Here is a 12,152-nt window from a genome sequence, read left to right as displayed (position 1 = left end):
GACTTAAGCATCACTATGGGCGAGAAGGTCTCGTCGTAGTCAACTCCTTGAAGTTATCGAAAACCTTTTGCGACAAGCTGTGCTTTATAGATGTGAACATATCCATCCATGTCCCTTTTTTTCTTATAGATCCACTTGCACTCTATGGCTTTAACACCATCAGGTGGGTCAACCAAGTTCCAAACTTGATTGTCTCCCATGGACTCTATTTCGGATTGCATGGCACTCTGCCAATTTTTGGAGTCTGGGTCCAGCATTGCTTCTGCATATGTCTCAGGCTCATCATTGTCTAACAATAATATTTCCCACTGTTCGCGGAGCCTTGCCGACCTTCATGGTTGTGGTGGTGCTTCTCTTGCCATGGGTATCTCAATTTGTTCTGCTACGTTAGCATCACTCATTGATTCTTGCCCAATTGGCTCATCTCGAACTTCTTCAAGACGCACTATCTTTCCACTCTTTTCCCATTTGAGAAACTCTTTCTCTAGGAAAACCTCGTTCCGAGCGACAAACACTTTGCCCTCTGATCAGTTGTAGAAATAGTATCCTAAAATTTCCTTTGGATATCCCACGAAAATGCACTTATCCGACTTGGGTGTAATCTTGTCCAACTGAAGTCGTTTGACAAATACTTCACATCCCCAAATCTTAAGAAAAGACAAACTGGGAGTCTTTCCAGTCCACATCTCATATGGTTTCTTAACTACAGATTTAGACGGTACCCTATTAAGTGTGAAAACTGTTGTTTCTAGCACGTATCCCCAAAATGATAACGGTAGGTCCGACTGGCTCATCATTGATCGAACCATGTCTAACAAAGTTTGATTACATCACTCGGATACATCGTTTCTCTGAGGTGTTCTAGGCGGTGTAAGTTGTGGAACAATTCCGCAACTCTTCAAATGATTGCTAAATTCGTGGCTCAAATACTCGCCTCCACGATCAGATCGCAAGGCCTTAATTTTCTTGCCACGCTGATTTTCAACTTCATTCTGAAATTCCTTGAACTTTTCAAAGGTTTCAGACTTGTGCCTCATTAAGTAGACATATCCATATCTACTAAAATCATCAGTAAAAGTTATGAAGTATTGGTGCCCTTCTCTGGTTGTCATGCTCATTGGTCTGCATACATTGGTATGTACGAGTTCCAACAAGTCTGATGCTCTCTCAGGAAAACCTGTGAAAGGTGCCTTGGTCCTACCATGGCTCCTACACTCCACCATAGCCATCGCCAGCATCACCCCATTGTGATTCTTCCTGTTTCTCTCACGCTCATAGGCCTCCTGAGTTTCAACTAGAGCTGCCCTAAGATGGGCAGCCTCGTCGGCTACCCGGTCATAAGCATTTCTCCAGTCAAGCAGTTGGCTACTCGTGGCGGCCTCCTTGCATTTGAGCTCTGTACCAAACCACAAACAAAATCAGAATTTCAACTACAATCGAAAACACACTTGAGAAACCATGAGTACTCGCCTTGATATCTCAGGTTCAAAGATTTATAGCGATTCTCCAATCGCTGCTGGAGGACTTCATGATCATTCCTTTCTATAGCAAAAGATTTTGCAGCCTCCTCGTGAATCCTCAAGGAATCTGTAAAATGGTGACACTCCTGCTCCAGTTGCGCCACCCGTTGAGAGGCTTCGCTGCGCTCCTGAGGAGCTCGCGTATTCCTTTGAGCTTTATCATACAGTTCCTTCAAACAAAACAAAAGTAGCTGTCAAGACTTATTGAAACACAATAGAACAGAAAATGAGTTATGGTATACCTGAAAGCTTTGGATAGCTCTCCTAATCTCCGACTATGGAGGCAACTCGAGTACCGGACCACCAGTACTCTTGGCAACTTTAGGCTCCGGCTCCCTACCAACAACAAACCCTGAAGGCAAACCATGATCAGCAAATAGATACAAGTGAATACTCTTGGCAACAAACATCTACATACCTGTCGCGCCAACTTCACCCATCTTTGTCAAAACAACCAGCGCCAAATCCTTAGCACCAGTTGCACGCTCTGTTGGCGCAACTTCAACGATGGAAGGCGGCAAACTTGAGGAACCTTCAAGAACCGATGGGACCTCTACTGAACGGATGACCTCCTGAAGCATAGATATAGTCACGCCTAGACGACCTGTGTCAGCAACCTCAGGAGCATCAACCATAGTCAAGTTGACTATGGATCCAAAGAGTAAAGCGGGTGGGTTAGCATCCACCCCCCCTTCCATAGGAATAGTGTCCTCTGCATCCCTAGGCATGTGTTTGGTTCCAGGCATGGGATGGGACGGGATGGGATGGTCCATAAATGTCCTAGTGTTTGGTTGTGAATCGTAGGGGACAGGGACATCCCGAATCGGGAATATACCCCAAATATGCGGGACAACCCCGTCCGGCAAAAACGAGCGGACGGGGTCATCCCGGTTCCTCGTCGCTCGTGCACGTGACCCGCGCGTGAAAAACGCTTCACCGCCCACCACTCCCCTCCTCCCGTCCGCGGAAAAAAAACAGTGCCCACTCCTCAAGCGGAAAAAAGCGGCGGCGCCGCGCACCGGCCATCTGGACGGCGTCCGCAGATCCGGGTTACCGGCCACCGCTCCGGATCCTCCTGGCTGGCACGCGCACTCCGCGGAGGCCTCGTACGCGGCCATACGTGCGGCGGCCGGCCTGGCTTGTGTTGTCACGGTCGGTTAGTTGCCACTGCCGGGAGCGGGAAGGCCGGGATCTGACGCGGCTGACTTGCTCCGTACTCGTCACTACGCATAACGCCAGGTAGGTGACGGGCAGCTGTGAGATTTGTTTTGGTGCGACCATATTTATGCCCTCTTGAAACTCATGTTCAGATCCTGCTGTATTGGTAGTAACGATTGTGTTTGGATTTAGCGGAGTCTGCCAAGCAAAATCACGGGTGTGCCAAATATGTGTGCATTTCACAACTCAATTCATATGCAATATCACACAAATCCACCTTGTGCTATGCTCCTTGTATCTTGAAAGTATTATTACTCTCCTCTGTCTTTCTATCTTTTCTTGCTCCCTTACTGGATTATCTTAATTACCACCAATATGAAGCTAGCTTCTGCCATCGCAACCACAATTTCTGAATGAATACATTTGTGCAATAATGTCGGTATTGGTTACATGTGTGTGTGCAGTAGGATTCAATGTATTTTTGTGATGTGCTGGTAGTGGTTGGTGGTATATATATATAGTCCTAAATTCTTTGGTTTTTTGTGCTATAGATGGATCAACAAACCAAGGTTGTTACTTGTACTACTGCTGCATATATGTTGTTGTCAATGATGGCCATGGTTATTATTGAGTCTAGAAAACGTAAGCGAGCTGCAAGGAGAGAAGGTATTACTTATGGGCCTATCGATGAAAGGGATAGGATGAGACTTGAATATCTAAACAACAAAATTTGGAAGGATGATATAGTTTGTGTAAACATGCTAAGACTCAATAGAGCCAAGTTCTTTCGATTTTGCAACCTATTCAGGGATCGTGGTTTGCTTGAAGATACCATCCATTGTTCTGTTGAGCAGCAAGTAGCAATGTTTCTAAATACTGTGGGGCACAACCTTAGGAACAGATTGGTTGGGACTAATTTTGATAGATCTGGAGAAACGGTCAGCCGTTATTTTAACAAGGTTCTTCGTGCTGTTGGTGAGCTACGAGGGGAATTAATTAGGCCACCGTCATTGGAAACTCCTACCAAAATTCTAGGAAACCACAGATGGGATCCTTACTTTAAGGATTGTATTGGAGCCATCGATGGTACACATGTAAGAGCCTCTGTTCCTAAGGATATGGAGTTATCCTTTCGTGGTAGGAAGTCATATGCCTCTCAAAATGTAATGGCTGCCGTAGATTTTGATCTCCGGTTTACCTATGTATTAGCTGGTTGGGAGGGGACAGCACATGATGCACTAGTATTACGAGATGCTTTGGAGCGTGAGAATGGACTTCGAGTGCCACAAGGTAATACACTAATAGCATATCAAATTCTCCATATGAATCGTTGATATAATAGAAATATGATCAAATTTCCATCACATTTTAGGGAAATTCTACCTAGTTGATGCCGGATATGGAGCAAAACCAGGATTCTTGCCCCCTTTTCGTGGTGTTCGTTACCACTTGAATGAGTGGGGGAATAATCCTGTACAAAATGAGAAGGAGCTATTCAACCTTAGGCACTCATCTCTTCGTATCACAGTAGAGCGTGCATTTGGGTGTCTAAAGAGAAGATTCAAAATTCTAGATGATGCCACTCCTTTCTTTCCTTTCCCGACTCAAGTCGATATTGTTGTTGCTTGCTGCATCATTCACAATTGGGTCATACAAGATGGAATTGATGAGTTCTTCATGGAAGAAAATAATTTGCCAAGTTATAACCATGCTACAACATACAGTGGACAAGCAAGTGAGCATACCGAGATGGTTAATTTTAGGCAAAGCATTGCTGATCAGATGTGGGCAGACCGTCAAAACAACAATATTAATTAGTACCCACTAGTTTGTTGATGTATTTCAGTTTCGCAAGTATTTTTCTTGTTTTATTTGTGTTGTATGGACATATTGTTGCTATATTTCAGTTGTACGGACATGATAATATTTTTCATATTGATTATTGAGGAGGATGGAGTTGGGTATAGTGTACTGACTTCTATAGTGTACTGGTTTGTGACTTCTTGTTTTCAAAGAAAAAAACATTCAGAAGTGTTGTGATTGTGCTGTGCTTGGTGGTTCCTGTTTATTAGCTCTTAGTTCTTCTTTGCAGCTTATTGTGATTGTGCTGTGCTTGGTGTTTAGTTTTTGTTATGTCAAAAAACTGTATGGCAAAAAATTGGACCAGAAGTGTTGTATACCGTATAAGCTTAAGGATGTGTGATAAGCTTATTTACAATTGTATACCGTATATCGGTTGCTTTTCTGCTATATATCTTGAAGCTTTTACTTTTGATGTGTATTGCTAAATTGCTTGCCACTTATAATTTTTCTGATGCTCCAGAGAATATAGCTATGCTAACTGAAATGTACCACATGTGGCTTTGGTTATTTCAGGATTACGTACCACCAGCATCCTTCTCATGTGGCTATTGTTTATTGTGCAGTTGTAGTTCTCCTACTGATCTCGTTTCTTTTTTCATGATCTTTTTTATTGTGCCCTGGAATCATGGAAATATATGCAGTGAGCCAAGTGGTTTGTGCTGATTTGGACAGTATCATTCATGTGGGCTCTTTGCATGAACAGGTTGCAGTAAAAAGGCTCAAGAGTTGGACAGCCATGTCGAGGGACTGACATACGATACTTGCTGTTTTTTTTGTTCATGGCAGGCAATGGACGGCCATGTCGAGGGACTTGGGAGAGGTACTAGTGTGGCTGCCTGGACAGCGCCAATGTCCACTTTCATGCTGAAAAATCTTGCCAATGTGGTTGCTAGTGGTGTTAAAACAGGAAAGGGCTTCAAAAAGGTCTATTTTAATGCATGTGCTAGAGCTGTCAATGAAAAATTCAACACTACACTCAATGGTGAGCAGATTAAGAATCATCTAAAGACATGGCAAAGAAAGTGGGCCAAGATAACAAGACTCAAGAGCTTGAGTGCATCTGGATTTGATGAAGATAACTACATCATCACCCGTGACGAGGAGCACTACAATGGCCATGTGCACGTAATCTAGTTTCTATCGTTTTGTGGTCTGTTCTTATCATATTTTTCATACTGATTTCTATTGCATTATAGGATCACAAGGCTGATGCTGAGTATTTAAACAAGCCTCTTGAGAACTATGCTGAGATGGAAACAATCTTTGGGAAGGATATGGCTACAGGCAAGTTTGCAAAGGATTCAAGTGCTCCTCTTGGTACAGAAGATGATGACACTGAAGATGGAGCTGCAAATGGTACAGGAGATGATCCTAGCAGTGCTTTTGAGGAAGGAGCAACATCTAATGCAAGACCTAACAAGAGGGCCAAGATTGTTGAAAGTGAAGAGGATGGACTGATTGGTGCGTTCAACAAAGTTGGTGACAAGCTTGCCATGGCTATAATGCAGGTTGCTAAATCAAACAATGAGCTGCCAGAAGATCTCTTTGCTAAAGTGAATAGCCTTTCAGTTTCAGGCTTTAATGATCTTCAGATATCCACGTACTATGCTCATCTGGTGGCCAATCCTCTCACTGGTAAAGCTTTCTATGGCTTGCCATTTGAGCACCAGTTACATTGGCTGGCTATGTTTGTTAGTGAGAGGTTCCCTGGACAGTAGGGTGCTTTTGGAACATACAACTAGTGATAGTGGTAAAGCTTTCTTTTGCTAACTAGGCCATGTTTGTTACACCTGATAGTTGTAACATCTCTTTTGTCATATTTCTTTTGCTAACTGTGGCCTATCTTGGATGCCTTGAACTTTCTATTTTGTGTAAGGCATGAATTTGATGTAATGGAAGTATGGTAAATACCATCTGTATATGAATGTCATTTGATGGTAAATGAATTATATATGGTTCGGACTATATATATTGTGTAACCAAAAAAATTGAAAGTTGTATTTATATCAAAAGGAAAGCTGCAATTATTGTTAGAAAGAAGGTATGAGAGGTAGGAGGTGAGGTAGGAGGTAATGTCACCGTATTTGTGCGGGAGGTTATCATAACCAGTTGTCCCTCGATCCAAACAGAAAACGGGATCGTCCCATCCCATATTTATCCCTCAAATCAAACAAAAAATAGGGATGCCCCTGTCCCTCTAACCAAACATGAAATAGTATCATCCCATCCCAGAAAACTGAAACGGGACCATCCCGTTCTACATTGTCTCCCATCCAAACGCATACTAGATCAACCAAGTCGCAGGATCATAAAAATAGCTACAGAGTACAAAATCATAAAAAGGAGACATTGCACAAACCCTCACCGGGATGATCACGGTGGCAAACGAACATGTTTCTTTTCGGGTACCACCGATTCAATAGTCGGCACCACAGGGGCTACGGAAGGAAGGCCCTCCATTTCGCCGCCAAGTCCTGACAGAACCAAGGTTGAGACTACGTATGCATAACTACCAGAATAAATCGCATACTCACCACTGGCGACATCTTCAGATAATAAGGTGTCAGCAACCACCGCCGGTGTCCTCACCACATCAGCCAGCTCAGAAGCTGTAGACTCATCAACCGATGGCCCAGTAGCCCGCTCGGGGGCTATCAACTCAGAGACCACCGGCATAGAGGCCACTTGCTCGGAAGCTTTGGACCCCAAGTTCACAGGCAGCACCTCAGCAGGCGGCTCTGCAATAGCCGCATCCCTGGCAGCTGCATGTTTCGCAATTGCGATTACCTCATCTAAATTAGCCTCATCACCACCGAATGTCAAGTCGTCGGCCTTTTCAACAGACTAATATCATCAGTATTCTGCAAAGTAATGACTTTCCAAAAAGTACTCGAATACAATACACGACTACGTACCTTGGTACTTTGTGACCCCTCGGGGGTCAAACTCGACGAAGATGAAATAGGCTGAGCAGCAGCCCTTTTTCGCACTACTCGTTGTTTCTTGGCAGGAGGAGAAGGAGCATCATCAGTGTCAACCACAGCAATTTCTCTGCCCTCAGACGATGGCAAGAAACCAAAACGCACCCAAGACTACAAAACACAAGCCAATAATTGTTACTCAAAAAGTGTTACTATGCCCTCGACTACCCAAATTAAGCAAAAGAAAGAAGAAAATACCTTTGTTGGTCCATACCAACCATAAAACTGATAAAGAACTCCCGGAAGTACTGGTACCCCTTGATAGTTCTTGAATAACTTACCCAACAACGCTTCCACATCGTCATTAGATATATCTTCAGGGGACATACGCGACGGGTCATCAAAGCCCGAGTACTCGGAGCCTGAGTGAGCTCGTTGCAGCAAGGGCTGAACTCTCCGCTTGAGAAAACTGGCAGCCACATTGATGCTAGTTAAACCCAAAGACCTTAACTTGGCAATCTGAGTCAGCAGGTCAGTGATCTCAGGGGTGTCCTCGGGCTCACTCACCCAATTGTCTGCATGCTTTGGAGCATGGCCGGTGACTACTGGTAAGACAGGATCATGATTACCAATATAAAACCATCTCTTCTTCTAATCACCATGGGAGTCGGGCAGGTCATACTCAAGATAAGCACTCGAGTTCCTCAGCTAAAACCCAGCCCCTCCAAACACTTCTGTTCTAGTCGCACTGGGTTGCGGTTTACAGCAAAATAACTTCCTAAACAGATAAAGACTGGGCAAAACACCCAGGTACACTTCACACAAGTGTACAAAGATAGCCATGTGGAGCACACCATTCGGATTCAAGTGGACTAACTGAAAGTTGTAGTACCCGAGAATACCTCTGAAGAAGTCGGAAGTGGGCACCGCTAGTCCTCTCTCGACGAAATGAGCAAGCATGACTGTCTCCTTAGAGTGCTCTTCAAACTGCCACGCATTCCTAAATGCAGGACTCCATTCAAGTTCAACCTATGGTTGAAGAAGCTTCGCGTCGACCAAAGCCTGGACCACCGGCTCCTTCATCACGGAGTGCTGCCAGGTGACCCCAGGGGGTGGCGGCGCAGTCTGTTTTGTTGGGCCACACTTTGGCACCAGCAGCGCAGGCTCCTTGCCCTTTTTGGATCTAGATCTCAACTTACTGGTGGCCGCGGTATCCCCCTAGGTCTTCTCGAGTTTCTTCCCTATCTTCTTGACGTGCATTAGTCGACCTTGAGAAAGATGGAAGAAGGAAGGAGTTGTAGCAGATCTCTCTCTCAAAGGTCTGGCAAAAGCAACAATGGCATCGGTGGTGCAGGGAAGAGTGGCGGCGCTGGGGGCACAGAGAAGGGGTGCAAATTACAGATCTGCTAAAAATGATGTACTGCTAATTACCGCTAGGCCCCCCTATTATATCAGCAGCATCTTCGGATTCCAAGCGTCAATCAAGCAACGGTCAGATATAAATCAGATTTACCACCATAATTTCCAACGGTTACTCTGGCCAAAAGTTTGACCCCTTCATCGACTACGAAGTAATCGACCAAGTGCTCGGCGGCTGTGTATACCATACCTGTTGGATAAAGTTTTCTTTTTGTGAAGACTACTTAAGTTGGAGCAAAAGTACAAATTTGACCCTCAGTATAATTCTTCGATTCAACCTAAGGCTCGGGAGCTACTCCATATGGAGTGCGATTATCATTGCACTACCATATATATAAAAGTTCCAAGGTAAAGGTTACTCAAAGCAAACATCGGGGGCTACTAAGTGTACCTTCCAGTCACACGACAACACCAGTACTCGAGAGATTGGCTGCATCTACAACTTGAAAAACACCAAGGGGAACTCAGGTGGCGTCCTCAAGTACTCAGAGCTGTTCCTCTCGACTACAAAGTACCTGAGGGCTTGTCGGCTAGGCGCCCCTGGGCCTGCCTGAAGACTCTTATGGACCCACTCAAAGGGGACATAATTGAAATCTACTCAGACATGAAGACTACTCTGTAGGGCGCGTAGGCTTCATGGTTTCCTCGAAGACTAGTCGGATAGGAAGGAGATTACTCTACCGAGTTAGAGTAGGCTTCTGTAACCATGTTCGACTAGGACTCCACCCTGTAACCCTGCTCTCCCGACTATATAAGGGCAGATAGGGACCCTCAAAAGACAGAGAAGTTCAAATACAACAAACACAAAGGATGTAGGGTATTACGCAATCTAGCGGCCCGAACCTGTCTAAATCGTGTTCTCTGCATCACCATTGGCTCCTTGGTTCTCGACGACACCCGCCGCACAAAAGACCACCTAGGGTACCCCCTAGGCGGGTTGCCGGTCTAAAACACCGACACTTCGTGTCTATCTTATGGAGTGTAATAAGTTATCTTCTTTTTTTATTTATGTTTTTAAACACTGTCTTTGATGTATTCACTTATGAAGTCAACATATGTGTGAGAACAAATCCTGGCACATATATGCTATGCATTCGGTTTTGTCCAGAAACCGGGTGTGGCCATTGCTCGAGTGTCTGTGCCCCAAACAGGAGGACAACATGAAAGGCGATAGGAAGGGCGACAGGACCTTGCCGCTAGACTATGTCGCCAGCGACTGACGCTTGCGCCGAGACCTTCATCTCCAGGACGGCTAACTGGGATTCCTAAGGAGTTTGGCTATGATGGAAGGTGAAGATGGGCCAAGTCATTTTCCTACCTTTCATCAGACCCGCTGTCTGGGGCTCGGAAGATGGGGAATGGTTCCCGTTTCTGGCCGCTAGTAGATGAGGAAGACTCTGATGAGGAGATTGCTGAAGCTAAGAATGCAGCCAGTACGTTAAGTCTCTATGTTGCTGGGGCTAAATTGCAGGAGACCACCGTAGAAGACCATGCATCAGATAGGCAGGGAATTGCCAGGTCGCCTCGTGTTGTGTCGAATCCACCGTGCGCAAGTGGGAGGGAGAGCAGGCCACTGGTGCGAATAGGCAAAAGGAGATCATCACCAAAAATATCACTAGGGGATATCCTAGTGAATGATGTTTGCTTAGTTAGGGAAGGAGAAGAAATATGGAGGCTGGCACAGTTTGTAGACGACGATGAGGCCGGTGACATGAACGTCGGCGAGGCTTCGGTGATAGAAAAAGTAGTTGAGCTCCTAGTTACAGAAAAAGAAGGAAATCTTCAATTTCAAACAGCAGAAATACCTCAGCTTCATGGGTCAATAGTATGGGCCGGATACTCAAGATTTATTCGTGTTGGGGTCCACTTCGTTTTCCAATGCCCTACTAGTCTAGGAGACCTTTTCAAAGGCGGGGGGGGGGGGGGGAACGCAGAGGTTAGATAAACCCTTGGTCTTCCGTCGCCCAGAGCAATAACTTGGGCAAGCACAAAGGTTTTGAAAACTCTCTCCTTTCTACGCCTTGAACGAAGAGTCATCTTTCACACATCAAGTGACGAAAAATCAGGGAGTGGGGGGCGAGTAGGGAGGAGAGGGAAGAAATGAGGCACGGAGCAGATGGCCAGGTTGTGGATGCTCACGAAGGCTGGGATGGGCATACTTCCTTCTACGGCCATGCCAGGGAGGAAGGCATCCATGTGGTGTTGGAGGTGGCCGTTATCAAGGCACCAGCCAATTTTTTGAAGAAGGAAGATTCAAAAGAGAGGGATATGATGGAGGAGAAAGATTTCAAATGAGAGGGCAGGATACAAGGCCGAATCAGGGAGGATACACTGGTGGTGGTCGAGGTCAGAACTGGCCAAGACCTGGGTATGGTGCAAGGAGGGGCTGGAGGTTCACGTGAGGGCTTTCACAGCAAGATGAGTTACTGGCAAAAACGTCATGATCAGAGACAACCACAAAGGTGAACATCAAGAAGATGAAATGAAGAAAGAGCCAATGAGCAATGAGATTGGGGCTATAGACAAGGAGAAGGGACCAGGAATGGATAGTGAACAGAAGAGGATAGGGGAGAAGAAAGAAGCAGATGTATTGATGGAGGAAGAAGTGGCTGAAGAAGCAGGGGAGGGAGATGATCCAAAATTAGGAATAAAATGCTCGAGATGTACAAAAAAGGGGCATGTGCCTGCTAGGTGTATAAATGATATATATTGTGTGATTTGTGACAGTAATGAGCATATGAATCACAGGTGCCCGGTGCTCAAACAACCATGACTAGTAGCACATGTTGTGGGATATGTGGTTCATGGACTGTGATTCTACCACATTCCACATCCCCCTTTACCTAGAGCCAGGAAGGATTGAAATACGGCATTGATCAGAATTGTGGGAGGACAGCTAACCAAAGAGCAAGTGCTTGTTCAGCTTCAAAGGATATATCTTGGAAAATGTAGATGGGAATTAGCTGATCATAAAGACAATTCTTTCATCACCAAATTTCCCTCAAAATGTAAATTGCAAAGAGTAGTAGCTTTTTTTTAGGGGGGGGCGGCTGACGTTTAAGGAAGCAGGAGTACCTTTAGGTGTGGCATGAGAAAGAAGAAGGATATCTTCTACCTAAGGTTTGGGTGACATTGTGTCAAGAGTTTGGGTTAGTGAAAAGAAAGGCAACACATCATTGCAAATCTAGCATAATAAAATTAGGAGGCTGAGACAATTTCTAAGGGGATGGGCAAAGAATATGAATGGTACATATAAAAAAGAAAAATAGGA

The 12,152-nt window shown here is 45.0% G+C and overlaps 2 protein-coding genes across 2 annotated transcripts; both read left to right on the top strand.

Annotated features, from left to right (window-relative positions):
- The first annotated feature begins 3,229 nt into the window (after positions 1–3,229).
- LOC140223666 (protein ALP1-like) lies at positions 3,230–4,496 on the top strand. Its single transcript, XM_072295734.1, has 2 exons — positions 3,230–3,968; positions 4,051–4,496. Exons 1-2 carry the CDS (start codon positions 3,230–3,232, stop codon positions 4,494–4,496), a joined length of 1,185 nt encoding a protein of 394 aa, XP_072151835.1.
- An 834-nt stretch (positions 4,497–5,330) lies between these two features.
- LOC117834597 (uncharacterized) lies at positions 5,331–6,259 on the top strand. The gene is made up of 2 exons (XM_034714141.2): positions 5,331–5,666; positions 5,738–6,259. Exons 1-2 carry the CDS (start codon positions 5,331–5,333, stop codon positions 6,257–6,259), a joined length of 858 nt encoding a protein of 285 aa, XP_034570032.2.
- The last annotated feature ends 5,893 nt before the right edge of the window (positions 6,260–12,152 follow it).

The sequence above is a fragment of the Setaria viridis genome, chromosome 8 (genome assembly GCF_005286985.2).
Source record: "Setaria viridis chromosome 8, Setaria_viridis_v4.0, whole genome shotgun sequence".
NCBI lineage: Eukaryota > Viridiplantae > Streptophyta > Magnoliopsida > Poales > Poaceae > Setaria > Setaria viridis.
The sequence above is the reverse complement of the archived record's forward strand: the minus strand, read 5'-3'. Positions and strand labels throughout refer to the sequence as shown.

Bases quoted from the DNA above. Each gene is read 5' to 3' on its own strand.
- LOC140223666 (XM_072295734.1), top strand. From the start codon at position 3,230: ATGGATCAACAAACCAAGGTTGTTACTTGTACTACTGCTGCATATATG. The intron at 3,969-4,050 runs GTAATACACTAA...ATCACATTTTAG, and splicing joins TGGACTTCGAGTGCCACAAG to GGAAATTCTACCTAGTTGAT.
- LOC117834597 (XM_034714141.2), top strand. From the start codon at position 5,331: ATGGACGGCCATGTCGAGGGACTTGGGAGAGGTACTAGTGTGGCTGCC. The intron at 5,667-5,737 runs GTAATCTAGTTT...ATTGCATTATAG, and splicing joins ACTACAATGGCCATGTGCAC to GATCACAAGGCTGATGCTGA.